Source organism: Neovison vison, chromosome 1 (assembly GCF_020171115.1).
Source record: "Neovison vison isolate M4711 chromosome 1, ASM_NN_V1, whole genome shotgun sequence".
In the NCBI taxonomy this organism is placed as follows: Eukaryota; Metazoa; Chordata; class Mammalia; order Carnivora; family Mustelidae; genus Neogale; species Neogale vison.
In genome coordinates, this window is record NC_058091.1 from 146,340,873 (window position 1) to 146,361,510 (window position 20,638).

General features: G+C 46.4%; 2 protein-coding genes across 5 annotated transcripts in view; both read right to left on the bottom strand.

Annotated features, from left to right (window-relative positions):
* Positions 1-273: 273 nt before the first annotated feature.
* On the bottom strand, positions 274-2,534 carry ARMH2 (armadillo like helical domain containing 2). Its single transcript, XM_044238739.1, has 2 exons — positions 2,158-2,534; positions 274-763 (listed from the first exon to the last, which is right to left on the bottom strand). Exons 1-2 carry the CDS (start codon positions 2,483-2,485, stop codon positions 336-338), a joined length of 756 nt encoding a protein of 251 aa, XP_044094674.1. The 5' UTR covers positions 2,486-2,534; the 3' UTR covers positions 274-335.
* A 2,010-nt stretch (positions 2,535-4,544) lies between these two features.
* The window catches only part of RIPOR2 (RHO family interacting cell polarization regulator 2), a 213,105-nt gene continuing 197,011 nt past the window's right edge, over positions 4,545-20,638 (bottom strand). For all 4 annotated transcript variants that reach the window (XM_044260084.1, XM_044260093.1, XM_044260089.1 and 1 more), the window contains 4 exons: positions 17,998-18,200; positions 11,832-11,915; positions 10,692-10,782; positions 4,545-5,942 (listed from right to left, as the gene is read on the bottom strand). In XM_044260084.1, the coding sequence (XP_044116019.1) occupies positions 5,842-5,942; positions 10,692-10,782; positions 11,832-11,915; positions 17,998-18,200 (479 nt within the window). In that variant the 3' untranslated portion in view covers positions 4,545-5,841. The remainder of the gene's footprint in view (positions 5,943-10,691; positions 10,783-11,831; positions 11,916-17,997; positions 18,201-20,638) is intronic.

The window sequence follows — 20,638 nt, forward strand, 5'->3', positions numbered from 1 at the left end:
TGTGGGTTGGGTTACGATTCGGCATTTCTAGGTGCCTTGGCTTAATGTCATCTAATAACTCCCAAACATACCGTGGCTCCTAACCGTGGTACACACGCCTCAACTTTCAGTGAATTCCCGTACTATGAACCTAATTCTCATGAGGTCCTTTTAACCCGCGGCGCTTTTCATATGTTTCGTTTTTCCAGTAGCTATTGAAGATTTATACAGAATTTCTTAACTACCTAAAAGGAAACCCTGAAGAAGACTCTATCGACTTTCTATTAATTTATTTCCACTTTCCAGGCTACCGCAGCAGCCTAGCCAGCTGCACGGGGCCCCCGCCTAGAGAGACATTAATTCCTGTGAAAACCAACTAGGAAATACAGCACCTCCGCGAAATTCTCAGGCCACCCAGCCCAGTTCTCGGTCGCCAGTATTTGCAAGTGGTATTTCAGGGTATTGTAGTCTCTGAGCTCCTTCATACAAGACGGGTTATTGCACGTCATGACCGAGAGCACGTAGCAAGTCCAAAATTTAACGAGGAGGCTGCTGTTGATTTCACTTTTGATGGTGGAGTCGAGTTTGTCCTCAACAATCTCAGTGAGGATGGGAATAAACTTCAAACGTTTGGCTCTTTTCTGGCTCACGGGGTTCAAGTAACACCAGCAGGCTACACTCTGCAGCAGCAAGACCTTGGCCTTGGGCGGCATCTCACGATCTCTCAACAAGTGAGCCACTTCCTTCATGTACTCGGTGGCGAACTTCCCAGCGGTCGGTCCTCCTGCAAAACAAGCATTGGCACTTCAGAAGTATTTGGTTTATCTGCGAGCTCCGCACATCTGAGTGGTGATGCCTCCGTATGCTTTTCCGCTGTGCACTGATTCTGGGACTCCTCCGCACTTTCCTTTTTTCCCCTCCCCGGGCTGTGCTGCTGTGAACATGGAAAGGGGTGTTGGAAAGCAAAAAATAGGCAAAGTGCTGGAAATTCCCTGCCTGCCCAAGGCTGCTCCCTCGTTCCCTTATTCAAGCACGCAGGGGTCAGTATCTGAAGGTGAACAGAACCGGCCGGGCTCCCTCTTGGTCTTCCTGACTCGCTGCCGTCAGTACTTGGAAAATACCAGAGTATTCAAGCAAACAAAAGGAAAACCCAAACGCTGCTCTTCAAAACCAGCAGGATCTGATGGATGAGACAAAGAGGTTCTTCATGACTTGCTGTCCACTGCTATTCCGTTCTGATTTCTCACCTCTCAGCCCAACGCTTAAAGATCGGGACCAATGTGACCTGACGAGATTTTCCTTGCTTTGGTTTTGACCCTACCTGGTCCTAGACTCTACGTTCATCATACACCTGAACCCCAGATTGCCCTCATTCAAATCTCAAACCCCAAGAAGATACAGCCAAGAAAACCTGGGATGAAGACTGTTTAGACGGTGAGGAGTAGCTGCCGTGATTGGCCAGGTTCTGGCGGCGGGAGCTGTGACAGGGCTTGGATTTCTCTCACTGATACGACCACAGTCCCACAGGCCCAAGATTGGAGCCAACGATAAAGCTTCTGCTGAAGCCTGGACACAAGCCCTTCCCTGCTTCCCACCAGTATAACTAAGGCTACATAACATCAAGTTAAGGAATTCTGGCCCTTTTGTAAATAGCCAGCTCTTCCCCAAATGGTGAATAAAGCTAACAGGCACCTGGCCTTCTCAAGCGGTGGGCGCCATTTCCCTTTCCTTCCCGTGGGAGTCTCCTGTCTATGCCAGTGGTTCTCATGCATTCTGGCCCCTAGGAACCCCTCGGTCCTTGCAAAAGGTAAATATTTTCTCTCAAGGACACCATTTGGAAAACGAAGTCTATCAAATTCCATCTAGGTAACTCATTTGCCCGTTGAAAAAGAGATCAGTCTAGGCTGACTGTCCCTAGATGGAGTTTGATAGACTTAATAAAAGTAGGAAAATTCTTTGTCATTTATTTGATGGTCTCCCTCTTTCAAAACAAAAGATCCTCGAGGAGAAAATGATCGGTCGATGTCTTCGATCCTACAAAGAACTAAAAATGTAGGCAAAGGAAATGTCACTGGCATCATAAGACCAGGGCTCTGAAAAAAATCACTAACTTACAGTGTTATAATAAGCAAAAAGATTTCGGAAGGGCTGTATTAGCCCAGCTGGTTTAGTCCGTACCTGTGAAGGCCAGAAGTCCGATTCTATATGCAGCTTGAGCCCTCTTCTCAATGGCTAGAGATTCATTCTTTAATAAATGACCAAGCAACACAATTTTTTCTTTGTGAAAAATACTCTCAACTGAAGGAACATCTTCTTCCTCCCTCTCCTTCATGAAAAAGTGGTTAACGGTGACATTCCAGAACTTCTTCAGGCGCCGATACAGCCCCACAAAATAGTGGCAAATCCACATCCAGCATTGCACATAAGCACGGGTGTTAGCCATGGCGTGACAAGGGCCTGTGATGGGCAGTAGCTGAAGTTCAGAGTCAAGAACTCTGGAACACATCACTTAGCAACCCTGGAGAATGGGACACACCAATCGGGGGAAGCAGGGACGCCTTGATTCTTCAGGCTGGCATCGAAGGCGCTCTATGATTTCCGCTAAACCAAGTTTCCTTCACTTCTCTGGTGTGTAGCACATCAGCTTCGACCACACTGGTTTCTCCTTACACACACGAGGCGCATTCCTGCCTGGGCACCTCTGCTTGGGCAGCGCCTGCTAGGAGCTGGCCTGTGTGCACTTAACCTCCTTCCGTAGGATTATCCCTGTTCCATTTATTTGTCATGTAATCTGACCTTTTCTCCACGTTCCCGGTGTCCTCTATCGATCCGTTTATGCAGCACACTTCAGCCACCCCTCGGCCCACTCAGGGAGATGGCTCTATGGCCCTTCTCTTGCCTGAATTAATTTTCCCGCTGTGACTGCATCGTTTGCTTCATCAACAAGCAGGCTGTTATGTTTTCTCATTTCAAAAAAAAAAACCACAAAACACTTTCTTGACCTCATATAACCCCTCCACCAAGTTATTGCTCTGCCCCCCTTAATACAAAAACTCTTCAAAGAGGTGTCATACTCACCATTTCAAATATCCTTCCATCCTCTCTTGGATGTAGTCCTCAGATTTCCAACCCATGAATCTACTGGGATTATTGGTTAGCCTCACTGACGACCTTTGTTCTGTGGAATCCAGTTCTCAGTCTTCGGCATTAGATACTTATTCCTTGAGAAGCTTTTTTCCCCTAACTTCTAAGCTGTCATACTCGATTTTTCTCCTGCTTGCCACCCTCCATTTTCCTTTGCTGGTTCCACCTCTCTATGACCTCTAATAGCAGAGTGTCCCAAGGCTCAGGCCTTGTAGGCTCTTCTTTGTTTCGATCTATACTTCCCAGATAAAATAAGCCAGTTTTCACGGCTTTCCAGTGCCATCCATATGCCGAAAACTCCCAATTTAATATATATATTTGTCTCAAACATTTTATCTTGAAGTATCTCCACACCCAGCATGGGCCTCCAACTCAAGACCCCGAGATCAAGAGTCACACGTTCCACCAACCAAGCCAGCCAGCGGCACCCCCGCCCCCAGTTCTAACTGGATTTCTCACCTGAACTCCAAACACAGTCACCAAACTGACCACCATCTAGTTGTCTGTGAGGCTTCCCCAATACAGCGTGTCCAGGTCAGACTTCTTGGTCTTCCTCTCCAAGCCTGCTGCTGCTCCCTTTCTCGGGTTTTCTGCTGACTCAGTAAAAGCAATCACTGGTGTTTAATGTCATTCGGTGGATACTTACGCTCACAGCTGAATTTGAGGGGCCCGTCTGCGATGATGCTGGTGAGGCTCCAGCTAGGAACACTCATGAATGAAGGCTCCTTCATCCTCTGGGGGCTCACGTCTCTGCTCAGACATAACACAATTCAAAAACGCAGCTCTTTTTTCTTCCACTAGCTTTACAACAAATCGGGGAGGGAAATATTATGATCCTCGTTTAAAAGTGAAGGAATTTCAAGATAAGGATAAACACAGGTTGAGCATGAGGTGTACCGTGTTGTAGCAATGCCGGTGTAAGGAGGGCATGGGAAAAACAGAGCAGACTCAGCACGTGAGACTAATAATTCAAAAATAATTTTTATTTTAACTTACATGATTGAAAGAGTGATGGGTACAAATGCCACAAAACTAAAAGCACCCCTTCGAGCAAAAATAAAATGCAGAAATTAATACAAAAGATATGGAATTACTCATGCAATATTCAAAAAATTAGAAAAAAATACCCAACAAACCAAACAAAAAACTCTGTAACATTGTGATTTGAATTTCTATAAAAAGAATCATTTCAACATTTAACATAGACTATAGACTATATATACTAACTGTAGACTGTACAGTGTACCTTTAAGATGAAAGATATATGTATATATAATATTTATAAATATACAAATATATACACACATTATAACTTCACAGTTGAAAGAACTATTTGCCAGAAAGCCTGGCAAACAATTTTAAATTTTTTTTTTTTTTTTTAATTTTAAGTAAGCTCTACACCCAATGTGGGGCTCGAACTCATGACTCTGGGATCAAGAGTCATGTGCTCTACCAACTGAGCCAGCCAGACACCACGACAATTTTTACTTTAAAATGGAATATGAGTTGCTTTTAAAGGTCTTGCTAAAATGTAAATATTTAAAACGACACCTCAATGATATTTTATACAAACACGTCCAGAATACGGTTGATACTGCACAGTTTAAATAACACTCACACATATTATTTTGAGATCTTGGCATATCCCTTCTTGTCTACTCTCAAGAGGAAGAAAAGCTACTGAGTGGTCTTGTCCTTTAATTAGTGGGCTTGCTACCCTGATAGGGAAGCAATAAAGGAAGCTGTTATTTTAATGATTTGGCCAAGAGATCCCACCCAGGGATGAAGGATTTCTCTGGGGGCAGTGACAGTCCCTCGGGGCATTCTTCTTCTTAATCTCATGGCAATTCCTGCAGAAGCCAGGATGGTCTGGATCATCCTTCTGCTCTCACCCCATTAAGAGTCCTCCATTTTCCAAGTTCTTCTACTTGAAACAGCATCACAGCTTTCTGAATCCATGACTTTTGGTTTCGTTTGGTCGTAGCAGCAAAATATCTCTATTGTAAAAGTATTGTAAAAAAAAAATGGCTCTTGTTTTAAAAAGCTTAAACTTTGAATGTTTTTTTAAGGAGTATGGGTATAATCTTTATAAGGTAGGTCTTCGTCATCCACCTGTCTTTTAACCATCATGGAAACGTGCTTTTGGGATTTTCAGGATGGAGGAAAGAAACAAAAGAAGTAGTGGAAGCTTGAGGAAAATGCAATGAAAAGAAACATTAACCTCTTACAATGTGTCCCTTTTACCAAGTTCTGCAGGCAAACTTTTATTTGAAGAAATTCTTTTTTTGTGCTTTGCATGAAGGTGAAATTAGGTAGCTAACGGGGCCACTCAACCCTGAGAACACGACAGAGAAAAACTGCAAGGCGTAGGACAGTCATCAAAGCATCACGTGACTATTTTAGGCTGCTAGAAGAACTTCCAAGAAAGTACAAAGATGGCTGTTTTAAAGATCCATCCGTATGAGATTAATGGACTCTTCTACTAAGTATGGTCAGACGCAACTGACAGTATAATCTACAGAGCAACACACAGCCGGATTCGCTGGCGGAAGGAAAGGCAGCCAGGTCCTGGGAAACTCGATTTTGAATTCCATCTATCACCTGTGAATTTCCAGACAACCTCAGCAGATCGCTTCAAGTCGTAAGCCTTCCAGCTCGATCCCAGCACCCGCTTGATGAATGGGGCCACTCAGGCAGACAGCTGTGGGGGACAGTTCCTTAAAAAGCCGTAGCGACTTCGGTCCCATGGCGTCCTCCACTGGGAACACCGTCTCGAGGGAATTGGTCTAGCTGCTCATACGCCAGCCGCCCGTCTTCTCCTGCACACAGAACATCAGAACGAATGGCCGCTGGAAGGTAACTTTCTTATTCATCACTCAAGGATAATGATACCAGGTGTTTGGAAATGGATCACTCATGTTATTTCGCTAATGTTAACTTTAGGTAAGGAAACCATCTTCTGAGAATCTTTTCTTTCTTTCTTTCTTTTTTTTTTTTTTTTAAGATTTAAAGATTTTTTTTTTTAAGATCTAAAGATTTAAAGAGAGGAGGAAGCAGGCTCCCCGCTAAGCAGAGAGCCCGACGCGGGGCTCGATCCCAGGACCCCGAGATCACGACCCGAGCTGAAGGCAGAGGCTTAACCCACTGAGCCTCCCTTCTTTTTTTTTTTTTCTTTTTAACTCTTTTTTTTTTTTTTTTAAAGATTTTTATTCATTTGACAGACTGAGAGAGAATGGGTTAGCTCATTTAATCCTCCCACGGCCTCCATGAGGGAGACATGCAGATGCTCCCATTTTATGGAGGAGCACATCAAGGCCCAGCTCACCTACAGACTGCCAGACCTGGGAGGCACTGTGATGGAATCTGGACCCACCTAGACTCTGTGGGACTCTAGGGAAAGAACTAAGCTCTTCTAAACTGTAGTACATCCATGAGCAAACTAGGAACTGGCCAGATATTTGCCGTTTCTTAAATAGGGTTAGTTGGCCAAGGTATCCGGGGTGGGTGCCGCTGTGGGAGGAGTGTGGTAGGAATGGGCCCAACTCAGGCCCTCTGTCTCCGTCTCTGTCTCACCTGGAAAAGTGTTGTATTCAATGTTCTATGTATCAGGGTTTTGGGTAAATACTTTGTTTCAAATACAGGGTTCTATACCAAAGCAATTTAAAAGGCAGGGAAAAAAATAACATTTGTCTCAGAAAAGTCAAGGCATGCAGAAACAGTCAACAGAAATCTCTAAAAATTGGTGGCCTTTACTTAGAGAAGAGTTCACCATGTTCTTTGAAATGCAGGCAAATCCCTACTTTTCCATCTGATGTATTACTGAAAAGCTTAAAGGTACCGCCCCTAAAAGCAAAAACAAACTTTTGGTTGATCAAGAGGCTTCTGGTTCCAGGGACTACAATGTATTATAAAACCCATAATTACACTCCTTTTCAAAAACTCACTAACATCAATGTATTCCCAGAATTTCATAAATCTTTAAAAATTTTTTTTCTTTGCAATGAACTTGTGATTGAGCATAACTCATTAGTCCCATCTTTGTTCCTCTTGTATTAAATGCATGAATACTTGCTTCTTATTGCTATTTGCCTGTGATTTCCACCGACCCCCCCATTTCCTAATCATTGTTTTAGACAGAAAAATCAGAACGAAGTATTCAAATGATTTGCAAATAAATGTCATCTGTTTGAGATGACAACTGATGGAAGTGACCTAGTCCAGCAAGGGTCCTTTGCAAAGAGTAATGTTTCAGCTCAAGTATGAAAGCCTAACTTTGGCTTTTATAAAAGACCTGTTTAGATATGCCAGCTAGGTCATGTAAACAAACAAACACAAAGTCCAGTAGAGGTTTCATGCTTTGAAGTCAAGGACCAACCATACTGAAATCCCTAACACTCATTTAAAATATACTCTGTATGACTTCTCAGGAAGAAATTTATTATGCAAAGTTACAGCCATCAAATGCCCATAGAGCTTCTGTCTCACACCCTGGCATTCTTTTAGTCTCTGGCATTCCCTCAAAAGTTCTTGTTTGTTCTGTAAGGGATAAAAGAGACAAACCCCAAAAGCAGACTCTTTTAACTCTAGAGAACACACTGCTGGTTACCAGAGGGGAGGAGTGTGGGAGAAGGGGGAAGAGGATCCTGGGTCCTGGGAGCCTGCTTCTCCCTCTTCCTCTGCCCTCCCTCTGCCCATGTTCTCTCTCTCTCAAACAAATAGAATACTTTTCAAAATATAACATATAAAAAAATTTCTTGGTCATTTAAATATCACCTAGAAAACAATGTAATTAAGAACCTCAGAAGATGGAGCACCTGGGCGGCTCAGTGGGTTAAGCCTCTGCCTTCAGTTCAGGTCATGGTCCCAGGGTCCTGGGATCGAGCCCCACATCGGGCTCTCTGCTCACCGGGGAGCCTGCTTCCCCCGCCCCCCTCTGCCTGCCTCTCTGCCTATCTGTGATCTCTGTCAAATAAATAAAATCTTAAAAAAAAAAAGTTTAAATGAGCTAACCCATGCAGATCCCTCAATGCGGTGCCTGGCCCAGAGCAAATCCTCTACATTACTGCAGAGACACAACTAGGGTGGGGATGCCGAGCCACCTTGCCCTGATGGACGTTCAGTGCGCAGTGGTCTGTGCTGGCTTCTCCTCTGGCCTTTTTAAATTTAATTTTATTTTTTTTTTAGGATTTTATTTACTAATTTGACAGAGAGAGAGCACAAGTAGACAAAGAGGCAGGCAGAAAAAGAGGAGGAAGCAGGCTCCCTGCCAAGAAGAGAGCCTGATGCGGGGCTCAATCCCAGGACCCTGGGATCATGACCTGAGCCGAAGGCAGAGTCTTAACCCACTGAGCCACCCAGGCGCCCCCTCCTCTGGTCTTTTAACAACCCTGTGAAGCAGGTTGGATGTTGGAGGAGAGAGGGCTGGCACTCTGGGGCGTCAGGCAGTGTGGTCCAAACCAGACTGAGATCCAGCCGGGACGCAATGGAATGTCCACAGCTAATGGGGAAACTGTTCTGCCCAACATGGCGGCTACCAGTCTCCTGTGACTGTGCAAATGTAAACGGTCACTACTCAAAATTAAATAAAATTAAACTTCAGTTCCCCATTCACAGTAGCCACAGGAAAATGCCCCAGCCGCATGTGAATACGGGGGACAGCCCCATTATCACAGGGGGAGCTGGTGGGTACAATTACTGATTCAGCCATCTGTGTGAGACTCAGTTTCTGTATCAAAGGCGATTCAGAGTGTTGAGTTCAAACTTGTTACGTATTAGAATCATCTAGAGGCTTGTAATAGTCCCAGGGCTGAGCCAGTGGAAACAGCATCTTTGGAAGCAGAGCCCAGACAGGGGTCTATCTTCAAGTTTCCCTGGTGGTTGGAATGCGCAGCTGGAGTTGAGGACCACTAGCTGGTGGTGTGAGGGGGCCCAGGGACTGGGGGACCCACGCAGGTGAAAAGCCAAGGCGAAGGGGCACCTGGGTGGCTCAGTTGGTTAATCGTCTGCCTTTGACTCAGGTCATGATCCCAGGGTCCCAGGATCGAGCCCCACATCGGGTTCCTTACTTAGCCTCTCCCTCTGCCCCTCCCCCTGCTCGTGCTTTCTCTCTCTGTGAAATAAATTATTTAATAATAATTGGAGATGCTGCTGGGGGTGCAGCTGAAGGGAGTGTCGGGGCACACCCCGCAGGAACCGGCTTCTTCCTCTGGCACTGGACTGAGGGGCTCTGCTGGCTCCGCGTCACTAACGTCGGGCTTACCTGCGTCGTTGTTTCAGAGCATGAAGGGATAAGGGAACCGCGAACTAATAACACCCTGGGCACGTTTTTAGGGAATTAAATAATCTGTATGCCTAAGACTGCCATAGGAATAACTGTCTCATCCTTTAAACCAACAGACGCTGGCTGGGATTTCTGCGCGGCAGACGACATCTTCAACAGCAGAAGTGTTACTACACCAGTGGCTGTAAGAAAGGACGCCTCACAGTGGACGGGTCTCAGGTCATCATCAAGGCCCGGAGAGTCTCCCTTATGGTATTAAGCTACTCTAGTCAAGCCAGAGTGGCTCTTTTCCAACGAGTATTATCACCCGGATTAGATTTGAGGACCTTCGGGAGTCTGGTATTTACACATCAAGAGCAGGTGTGGGATTAAAACAACAAGTCTCGGGGCGCCTGGGTGGCTCAGAGGGTTAAGCCTCTGCCTTCGGCTCAGGTCATGATCCCAGGGTCCTGGGATCAAGCCCTGCATCGGACTCTCTGCTCAGCGGGGAGCCTGCTTCCTCCTCTCTCTCTGCCTGCCTCTCTGCCTACTTGTGATCTCTCTCTGTCAAATAAATAAATAAAATATTAAACAAAAACAAAAACAAGTCTCTCTGGAGGCCGAGTAAGAAAGCTTCTCTCCACCCTCCGCACCACGCAGCAGGAGTGAACGTAAGCAGCTCGGCAGGCGGGACGCTTTCCCAAGTGAGGCGAAGGGGGAGATTTATCTGGGTATTCCAGAACCGAAGAAACACTTCACTTCTGTGGTGTCAGGGCTCATGTGGGCGTTGGCCCAGGGGGCCACCAGGGGGTCATTGGAGAGCCAGGGTGAGGCCCTGGAAGCAGGGGGTGCAGCATTCCTGGGGGCACAGCCCCACAATGTTGGCCCCTCACGGCCCCCCTGACCCGGGAGTGCCAGCCCTGCGTCCCAGCAGCATCCCTGACTACTGCCCCCACCTCACAGCTCCGGATAGTGCACACCCGGATCCATCTAGAAGGGCTCCAAAGAGCGACCCTCCCCCTCAACAGCCAGATGGTGAGAACCGGCCATTGAAGCTACATGGACGTTCCTCAGACCCCGGGTGTGTCACATGCCCTGTGTGTGTCACATACCCCATGTGTCACACACCCCACTTGTGTGACATACCTTGTGTGTGCGAGTGTGACATACCCTGTGTGCGTGACATACGCTGTGTGTGTGAGTGTGAGCAGAGAGCCCGCAAAGGGAAACCGCTCAGTGCGCACGGAGCCTTTCCTGTCACTTCCCTCCGAGAGCGCCGAGAGGAAACAAGTGGGTAAAAAGAACTCACCGAGAGACAAGAGGGTCTCTGAGGCCACGTCTCTGATCTCTTCGGTGTCGGACTGACACAACGTCACCAGCATCCTGATGCTTTCAGTGGCCTGCAGGGAGAAGGCGGAGAGACAGTGCTGACAACTGTGTCTGCGCTCCCAGAGCGCGCAGTCCCCGCAGCTCGAGGGGACAGGAGGGCCATGTCACTCAGGGGGCCCCACCCCCGTCTCCTTGGATGCTCAGTACCTGACCTTCCCGGCAGGAAGCCCCACCATCCGCTAAGTCCCCCATTTCCCAGAGGACGCGGCCGTGGGAAGCCGACCGACTCGCCTCTGCAGGAGAGCCCACTCCTAGGAGTCCTTTCCGCCCTGCCTCCCTGCCCCCCACACAGCGCTAATGGAACAATTCCTAATGTTTAGCCTAGAGACCAAAACAGAGGCACAGAGCCAAGGTCGGTGGTGGGAACTTGTCTGGGTGTTTTTCACTCATTCATCCAGCACTTTCTGAACCGGGCAGTTTGCCAGGCATGGGAGACTCTGCGATGAACAAGTCAGGGTTCTGGCCCTTAAGCGTATACTTGGCCCATTGCTCTCAGACACCACTTCCTCTGTGAGGACTCCCCTGGTCAGACCAGGTCACGTTTCCCAGCCATGGGCTGCTCTGGCCCCTGACCCGCCCTCCCAGGCCTTTTAATAAGTGTCTGTCCCACCGTCTGTCCTTCCGCGGGACTGTAAACACTCAATAAACAAGACGAATTCAGAGGAGACAAACCATAGGAGACCCTTAATCACTGGAAACAACCTGAGGGTTGCGGGAGGGGCGGTGGGTGGGGGATGGGGTAACCGGGGGACGGGCATGAAGGAGGGCTCCGGATGGAATAAGCTCCGGGTATTACACAACTGACACATCACTGAGCTCTCCCCCTGAAACCAGTACAATGTTAACGACACTGAATTTAAATACAGAAATAAAACAAGAAAAATAAAGAAAAAGGAAAGTGAACAAAAATATCCCCAAACAAATACACAGTTTACACAGCAAAGGAAGTAGGACATGCTGCTAACACCCGTGCTTCCGAACACGGGAAGAGAGCTCCTACATGTCCTTGGCCTGGACTGGCTCAGAGCTGACCCGCTGGGCCTCTGAGGCTGGGTTTTACCTGCAGGCTTTTCAGGGCCAGACAAGCCGCCTTCTGGAGCTGGAGGTTTGCCTTGGTCAGCACTTCACAGTAGTAGAGCAAGGCCTGAAAGAGAGGGAGGGACACCGTTTGTAAGCTTCAGCGGTATCCCTATAGATGAGACAGGTCACACCACCTTCAGAGCAGGAAAAAAAAAAAGCCATAAAAATTTGTGTTTATTAAAAGAGCTATCTCTTAATTGAATACATTAATTGCTTATATTTTACCAGGTCACTGATCCTGGGGAATCTGAAGTTGGAAGATCCGAAGTTACATTTGCAGCTTTCCAGAGACCCTGAGGACTAGGGAAAGCACTAGGAGGGTTTAGAAGGAAGGAGAGAAGAAATGTGTTAGCCCCGTGGAAAGCTGCACCAGGCCAGGGGAGTTCCGGGGAAGACAGTCACCTTCTTTTTTTTTTTTTTTTTCTTAAAAGAAATCTTTATTTTATTTTATTTTATTTTTCTTCTTCTTTTTTTTTTTCCAATTTATTTATTTTCAGAAAAACAGTATTCATTATTTTTTCACCACACCCAGTGCTCCATGCAAGCCGTGCCCTCTATAATACCCACCACCTGGTACCCCAACCTCCCACCACCCCCCGCCACTTCAAACCCCTCAGACTGTTTTTCAGAGTCCATAGTCTCTCATGGTTCACCTCCCCTTCCAATTTACCCAAATTCCCTACTCCTCTCTAACGCCCCTTGTCCTCCATGCTATTTGTTATGCTCCACAAATAAGTGAAACCATATGATAATTGACTCTCTCTGCTTGACTGATTTCACTCAGCATACTCTCTTCCAGTCCCGTCCATGTTGCTACAAAAGTTGGGTATTCATCCTTTCTGATGGAGGCATAATACTCCATAGTGTATATGGACCACATCTTCCTTATCCATTCATCCGTTGAAGGGCATCTTGGTTCTTTCCATAGTTTGGCGACTGTGGCCATTGCTGCTATAAACATTGGGGTACAGATGGCCCTTCTTTTCACGACATCTGTATCTTTGGGGTAAATACCCAGGAGTGCAATTGCAGGGTCATAGGGAAGCTCTATTTTTAATTTCTTGAGGAATCTCCACACTGTTCTCCAAAGAGGCTGCACCAACTTGCATTCCCACCAACAGTGTAAGAGGGTTCCCCTTTCTCCACATCCTCTCCAACACATGTTGTTTCCTGTTTTGTTAATTTTGGCCATTCTAACTGGTGTAAGGTGATATCTCAATGTGGTTTTAATTTGAATCTCCCTGAGGGCTAATGATGATGAGCATTTTTTCATGTGTCTGATAGCCATTTGTATGTCTTGATTGGAGAAGTGTCTGTTCATATCTTCTGCCCATTTTTTGATGTGTTTGTCTGTTTCGTGTGGGTTGAGTTTGAGGAGTTCATTACAGATCCTGGATATCAACCTTTTGTGCAGAAATCAGTGGCTTTCTTATACACTAACAATGAAAATACAGAAAGGGAAATTAGAGAATCGATTCCATTTACCACAGCACCAAGAACCATAAGATACCTTGGAATAAACCTAACTAAAGAGGTAAAGTAAAGGATCTGTACTTGAGGAACTACAGAACACTCATGAGAGAAATTGAAGAAGACACAAAAAGATGGAAGACCATTCCATGCTCTTGGATCGGAAGAATAAACATTGTTAAAATGTTTATACTGCCTAGAGCAATCTATACTTTTAATGCCATTCCGATCAAAATTCCACTGGCATTCTTCAAAGAGCTGGAGCAAATAATCCTAAAATTTGTATGGAATCAGAAGAGACCCCCGAATCGCTAAGGAAATGTTGAAAAACAAAAATAAAGCTGGCAGCATCACCTTACCTGATTTCAAGCTTTATTACAAAGCTGTGATCACCAAGACAGCATGGTACTGGCATAAAAACAGACACATAGACCAGTGGAACAGAGTAGAGAGCCCTGATATGGACCCTCAACTCTATGGTCAATTAATCTTTGACAAAACAGGAAAAAATATACAGTGGAAAAAAGACAGTCTCTTCAATAAATGGTGCTGGGAAAACTGGACAGCTATATGTAGAAGAATGAAACTCGACCATTCTCTTACACCGTACACAAAGATCAACTCAAAATGGATAAAAGACCTCAACGTGAGACAGGAATCCATCAGAATCTTAGAGGAGAACATAGGCAGTAATCTCTTTGATATCAGCCACAGCAACTTCTTTCAAGATACGTCTCCAAAGGCAAAGGAAACAAAAGCGAAAATAAACTTCTGGGACTTCATCAAAATCAAAAGCTTCTGCACAGCAAAGGAAACAGACAAAAAAACAAAGAGGCAACCCATGGAATGGGAGAAGATATTTGCAAATGACAGTACAGACAAAAGGTTGATATCCAAGACAGTCACCTTCTACACTTCCCAGGGCAGGTTCAGGAAAGGGATGTGTGCACTGGGCCAGGAAGGGTTAGATGTCAGCTGGGAAGCTCAGGGGCAAGAGGACATTCCAGCAGGACGGAGGAGCAGAGGAGGCAGGACGCGGTGTGATGGGAGTCTGCTACACGAATCTCAATGTAAAAACGAGTTCTCGTTTTAACCAAGCTCACGTCATTCTCAATGCCTTACTTTTCTTACATCTATTTCCCACAGCCACATGTCTCGTCAAGGTCTTGATTTCACGCCTGGATCACCACCCACCCATTTCTGCTTCCAGCACCTGATGACAAGGGACCCCTTCTTCAAGGGTGCGTGGCGTCCTTTAGGAGCGCACCCAGCAGCCCTCTCTCTGAAGAGCAGAGGCCTCCCTTCTTCATTTGTGCCCAGCATCGACGTGGAACGCCTGCCTCCTTCTGGATTTTTCCAGATCCTATGAAGTTGGCTCCCCACCCCCAGCTGCTTGCTGTTCCTGCCACGCTCCCAGATGTGCCCAGCGGCCGTTCTCCGCACAGGGAACCCCATGAGCTTTGCTCCCCTTTGGAAAGACCTTGTTCCTGAAGATCTTAGAACTGGTTGGAGAACCAGGCCCTGCTTCACCAATCACCATGCGACCGGCTCTGTACCATCTTCTCTCTGATCTCCTAGGACTCATTTTCCTTCCTTCTTATCAAGCTAAATATCATTTCTTACATCTGTGCTTATAAGTAGCCATCTTTCCAATAGGCCTCTCCACTTGCTCATGTGGGATTTTGACATTTTACTCAACTTCCTGTGCTTTGGTCGGTTGATCTGCAAAATGGTTGGAGTAATAGGCCGCTCACAGGGCTTTGTGAATGTTCGGTGCGGTGACACGGCTCAGGATTGAAAGCGGGTCCTGGCACAAAGTAAGCCCTCCATAAACAGAGCCGCAGGATGACTTTTATTCTTCTACCTGAGTATGCATATAATTGCTTATAGGGAAAGATACAACAGTGACTCTATGTCTGCTGAAGCTCCCTAAAGGGGAAGACCTTGGTTTTTGGTTGTCTTTTGAAGGACTAAGCCACCCAGGTGCTCCTGGTTTTTTTGTTTTTTAAATTTATGTAATTCTCAGCACCTAGCGTGATACTTAAACTTAGTGAACGGCCATGGATGTGATGACACCACAGTGCTGGACGCGGTCGCCAGCCGTCTGCTGGTGCGTTTGCTCATGGCACGGCGTACAGCTGGAGTTCGACGCGCCTGTTTCCTCGGTTCTAGAACAATCCCACACTCTTAAAAATGGAGATGGGATTCACATTCACAATTTTCACCCTCTCAAGCATATAACTCGGTGGTTTCTCGTGTGTTCAGACGCCATCATCACGACCTTGTTCCGGATCATCTTCATCGCTGTGCTGGCCGCGGTCCCTCCCGTTGCTCCTCCGTCGCGTTCCGGCAACCTCTGCTCTCGCTCGCTCGCTCGCTCTCTGTGCGTTTGCCTGGGCTGGACATCTTGTGGGAATGTGATCACATGATACGTGGCCTTTTATGTCCTGTGCCTTCTGTCAGCCTGACAACTTCACGGTGCATCCGTGGGGAAGCCTATGGCAGCATTTTATTCCTTTCAGGCTGAATGAGACCCCACTGGAAGGAGAGATCCGACTGTGTACTCGTCATCTGATGGGCATTTCGACTATTTCCAGTTTTTGGTTGTTATGAATTAATAATGATACTAAATGCCTCATTTCACTTTGGCTTTTGCAAGGTTCTCATCAAGTGTGAGCACATAAAGCTTCTCTCTCTTCCTCCATTTCCCTCTGGTACCCCGCCCAAGAGCCTCCAAGGTTAAACCACCAAACCAAAATTTAACCAGTCCCCCAAACAGCTTAAATGGTCCTTGCTCTCAGGCACATTTGCGTTATAACAATGCTTCCAGAGGGCTCAAGTGCTAGATGCGGGCCCAGGTTAATCCACCCCTGGTAGTAGGATCTTTGAATAAGAGTTCTGGACTGTCCCTTGGAGCAGGAGGCCTGAAACTCAGCAGGCTTGAGCAGAAGTGGACACTGTTTCCCGAATCGAGAAAGCATTTGGCGCTTCCCTTGGCCTTGCAGAGACGTATGATCTCAGAGATCAAGTCGGCCTCCTCTTGCTCATTGGGAGTTTGAACAGCTGCCCGAGAAAGGGTGACAGCTGGGAGACTCAGCTTGGTAAGAGCTCTGGGAAGCAAATAGGAGGCGCCCTGGAAAGCAAGACGTCCCCATCACCTTGCAACGTAGTAAGCATCCCCTCGGCTGGGTCCTACATGATTACAGGAACAACAACATCCCAAAAGACAGAAGAATAAATATTTCCCACTTATTTGGGTGCAGGGTTTGGGGTGGGTAAAAAGCATAAAACATGAACCTACATACGACATGCAATTTGTTTCAATGGCTACAGGTTCCCGAAGGTCCGAGAGTCACAGAAATGCCAACTCTCTCCGAAGGAGTTGTGTGTGGCATTAGCCTTTCGCATCTGCTGGTACAGAATTAACGTACTAACTTTTGTTGTTTCATATGCGAAAACATGGAAAGAACTCAAGGCTTGGGGAGGGCGGGTCATACATTTCTAGGTGGTATCTAAGTTACACCTCCTCACGGGTGTGCCACCGACACCGTCTTCAGTTAGCGAGGCTCATACGTGAGAAATGAGTCGAGACCTAAGGATGAGAGCTGGGCTGCAGACGCAAACCCCCTGCCCTTCCCTCGGTTAGCTGATGCCTTAGAAAAGCTAAGCCCTTCTCAGAGTTCAACATTTGACCTTTCCCAGGACAAGAAGGGGCCAAGTTTAATTTTCTTGACCTGATCTGAGGATTGACATGAGTTATTTTTTAAGACTTTATTTATTTGAGAGGGAGAACATGGGCGGGGGGAGCAGCAGAGGGAGAGGGAGGAGCCAAGCAGGGAGCCCGACGCGGGGCTTGATCCCCGGATCCTGAGATCATGACCTGAGCCAAGGACAAGATGCTCAATTGACTGAGCCACCCATGAGTTAGTTTTTAGAACAATTGTTCAGATTGCCAAGGGCTCCCCAAGGACCAAGGCTGCTGCCTGTACAGGGACCCCCTGTGCTTGAATTACAGATGCTTGTTACCCCTGGATGGTATTGAGTTAAAGCCACAGATGAGGTCTACTGCCTCTTCCCTGGCAATGTGCAGCTATAGCTTTTAAAATCACAAATATTCTTGTTCTCTGAGTCAGTAGCATGATGACTTGTCCCCAGACCACTTATAAAATGTGCGTGCATGTATGCTCACCATGGCATTTTTCAGAGTTGGAAACTCGACCAATGCGCATCAGTATGGAACGAGAAAATAAATTATGGAGTACCCCTGAGATGCACAGTTACCCATCAAACCAGACGAAGGGGATTAACATGTTCTAACCAGGAAAATCACCGTGATACAGTACATTTAAGTTAGTTACACAACAGAACAGTGTGACCTCATTTAAGAAACAATTAATCATATATGTGAGCAGATACATAGGAAAAAATGAGAAGGAACATATGCCAAATTATTAACAATTCCCTCTGGGGCCTGGACTTATGGATGCTCAAATATTTGTAGTATATTTTTGTAGTTTACATAGTATTACATATAATAATGTATATATATAATTATATATATTATTAATAGGCAGTAGAAAGTTATTTTGATAAAAAAACAGATGGAAAAATATGCATAGTAAGTGATGGAAAATGAAACCAGCTTCTGGCTTGCTGTCCATGATTTGGGGCTTTACCTTTTCCCTGAAATGCTCGTTTCTGGAGGCTGCGGCCAGGTAAAGCATCACAGCCCGGCTCACTTGGCCGTCGTCCCCAGTGAGCAGCAGAGCCAAGGTCCTGAGTACTTCCTGCTGGGCGGGGAGACTGCTGGGCGCAAGGTCACGTATGGCCTGGAGCAGCTTCTCATCGCTCAGCGATTGCAGAGTCTGAATCAAGGAAACTAGCAAGTGAAAAGAAAGCAGAAGACCTTCTAGTTCCATCCATGTCATTGCAGTAAGTCAATCAGAGAAAGACAATTATCACAGGATCTCACTCACAAGGGGAATTTGAGAAACAAAACAGAGGATCATAGGGGAAGCGAGGGGACAGTAAGATGGAATCAGAGAGGGAGACAAATTAGAGAGACTCTTAATCACAGGAAACAAACTAAGGGTTGCTGGAGGGGAGGGGGTGAATGGGGTAACAGGGCGGGGGATGGGCATGAAGGATGGGATGAGCACTGGGTGTTATACGCCACTGATGAATCACTGAATTCTCCCTCTGAAACTAATAATATGCTGTGTGTTAATTAATTGAATTAAAAAAAAATTTTTTAAAAAGAAAGCAGAGTTCATCTTCTGACCATAGGGTAACAAACTCACTAAAAATATAAATACGACTCAGGTATATATATGATCAAAGGCTCAAGTATGAAAAAGGAGCCTATAACAAAGGTGATGTTTCCAGATAGTGAGAAATTATTATTTTCACTCATGAGTGAACATTTTCACTAATATTTGAACTATTACATCATTCAAATAACTATATTAAGGCAAACAGCAAACCATATGAGGGACCCAGTGAAGGCGGACCTCCGTCTCGTATGGCCAGACTGAAATAATGTGCAGATGAATAGTCCAATGTAAAAATAGAGAGCAAAGAAAATACAACTACACACTTTGTCCAGTCTTCCTGATGATAGCAAACGCTGCTGTCCCTCTTCTAGTCTTACCCGTAGAGCAAGGCCCTCACCCCGAGTGACCTCAGCTATCTGTTCTCTCTGTCAGCACTTGGGCAGAGAGGCAGCCAACTAGGAGAAATCCAGTCGCTTGGCTGGTATATGGAGAGGGCATGATACAAATATAAAATTCTGAGTCTCGTGTGGACACACTGACCACCTTCCAGGACTAAGGAATATATTCCAATCCCTGACGAGGAATCCAGCACGGGTCTCAAATAGCCACACAAACATTAGGGTGAGAGCATGTCTCATCAGTGCAGATGGGAAAATATAACCTAACATCCATGTTCCATCGGTAGAACGGCATCCTCTCTACCGTGGACAAGAGTGAATTTTGGAGATTTTTTTTTCTTTTAATTCCCTATTTTTCATGCTGGGGATGTTCTGGTCATTTTACTGCTTTATAAATAAATACCCCAGCAGGAGGTCTCGAGACAGTAGTATGAAAAACAATCTAACTGTTCAACAATCGTCAACCATATTAGTATGCTTCCAAAGGCAGGGCTGCTGCAAAACTTAAAGAAGTTTCAAAGAATAACATGAGATATAACATCAAAAAAACCCTAGGTTAGGGCGCCTGGGTGGCTCAGTGGGTTAAGTTTCTGCTTCGGCTCAGGTCATGATCTCAGGGTTCTGGGATCGAGTCCCGTATCGGGCTCTCTGCTTGGCAGGGAGCCTGCGTCTCTCTATCTCTCTCTGTCTGCCTCTCTGCCTACTTGTGATCTCTCTCTGTCAAATAAATAAATAAAATCTTTAAAAAAAAAAAAAACCCTAGGTTAGGGGTGCCTGGGTGGCTCAGTCAGTTAGGTGGCTGTCTTCAGCTCAGGTCATGATCTGGGGGTCCTAGGATCGAGCCCCGGATCCAGCTCCCTGCTCAGTGGAGAGCCTGCTTCTCCCTCTCCCTCTGCCTGCTGCTCTGCCTACTTGTGATTTCTCTCTCTCTCTCTCTCTCTCTCTCAAATAAATAAATAGATAATCTTAAAAAAAAAAAACAACTACCCTAGGATATACTACTCTATCAGAAATCATCACAATTTGGAAATTTACTCAGAAAACTGCTTTAGTAAGACCACGACAAACTGAGAATGAAGAAATGACAACTATCCCACGGTGAGAGCCTCTGGTCTCGGCCTCTGCTCTCCTTCCAGAGCTCCGGACCAGCGTCTGCTGGTGGCCAGGGCTACGCAGGCTCTCCCACGTTCCGGCTGGTGTGGCCACAGGTGGAGGAGGATGTGAGGCTTCTCCCTGGGACGAAACCTCAGGGACAGACGTGTCCGTGCGGGGTTTGATGTTGCAGAGGGAAGGGCTAAGCCCGGGGCTGTGCCGGCCCATCCAATCCTAAAGAACGTACCTCCTTCCCACCCCTTTTCCCCAGCGCTGTCAGGCCTCCGTGGGTTTACAGAGCATGGACGCGGGAACCAGAATACCAGCCCCTCACGTCCTGACTCCACTCCTAAAGGGGTTTTCCCTCCACGCAGGTGCTTATTTTATTTCCAATACTTGAAGCCGCACACTGCGAGGCTGGCGGCCGTTCTTCTCACTCCTTGGATCCCCAGCTGGAGACTCCGGTTTCCATCGTCTGTCCTTCCCTTATCAACGTGCCACCCTACCTGTTTCTTCTTCTTCTTTTTTAAGATTTTATTGATTTGAGAAAGAGA

What these genes read in the sequence shown, in the direction of transcription:
- ARMH2 (XM_044238739.1), bottom strand. Translation starts at nt 2,485, where the DNA reads ATGTGTTCCAGAGTTCTTGACTCTGAACTTCAGCTACTGCCCATCACA. An exon ending in CGGACTTCTGGCCTTCACAG is followed by an intron (nt 764 to 2,157) that starts GTACGGACTAAA and finishes CTTGTTTTGCAG; the next exon opens with GAGGACCGACCGCTGGGAAG.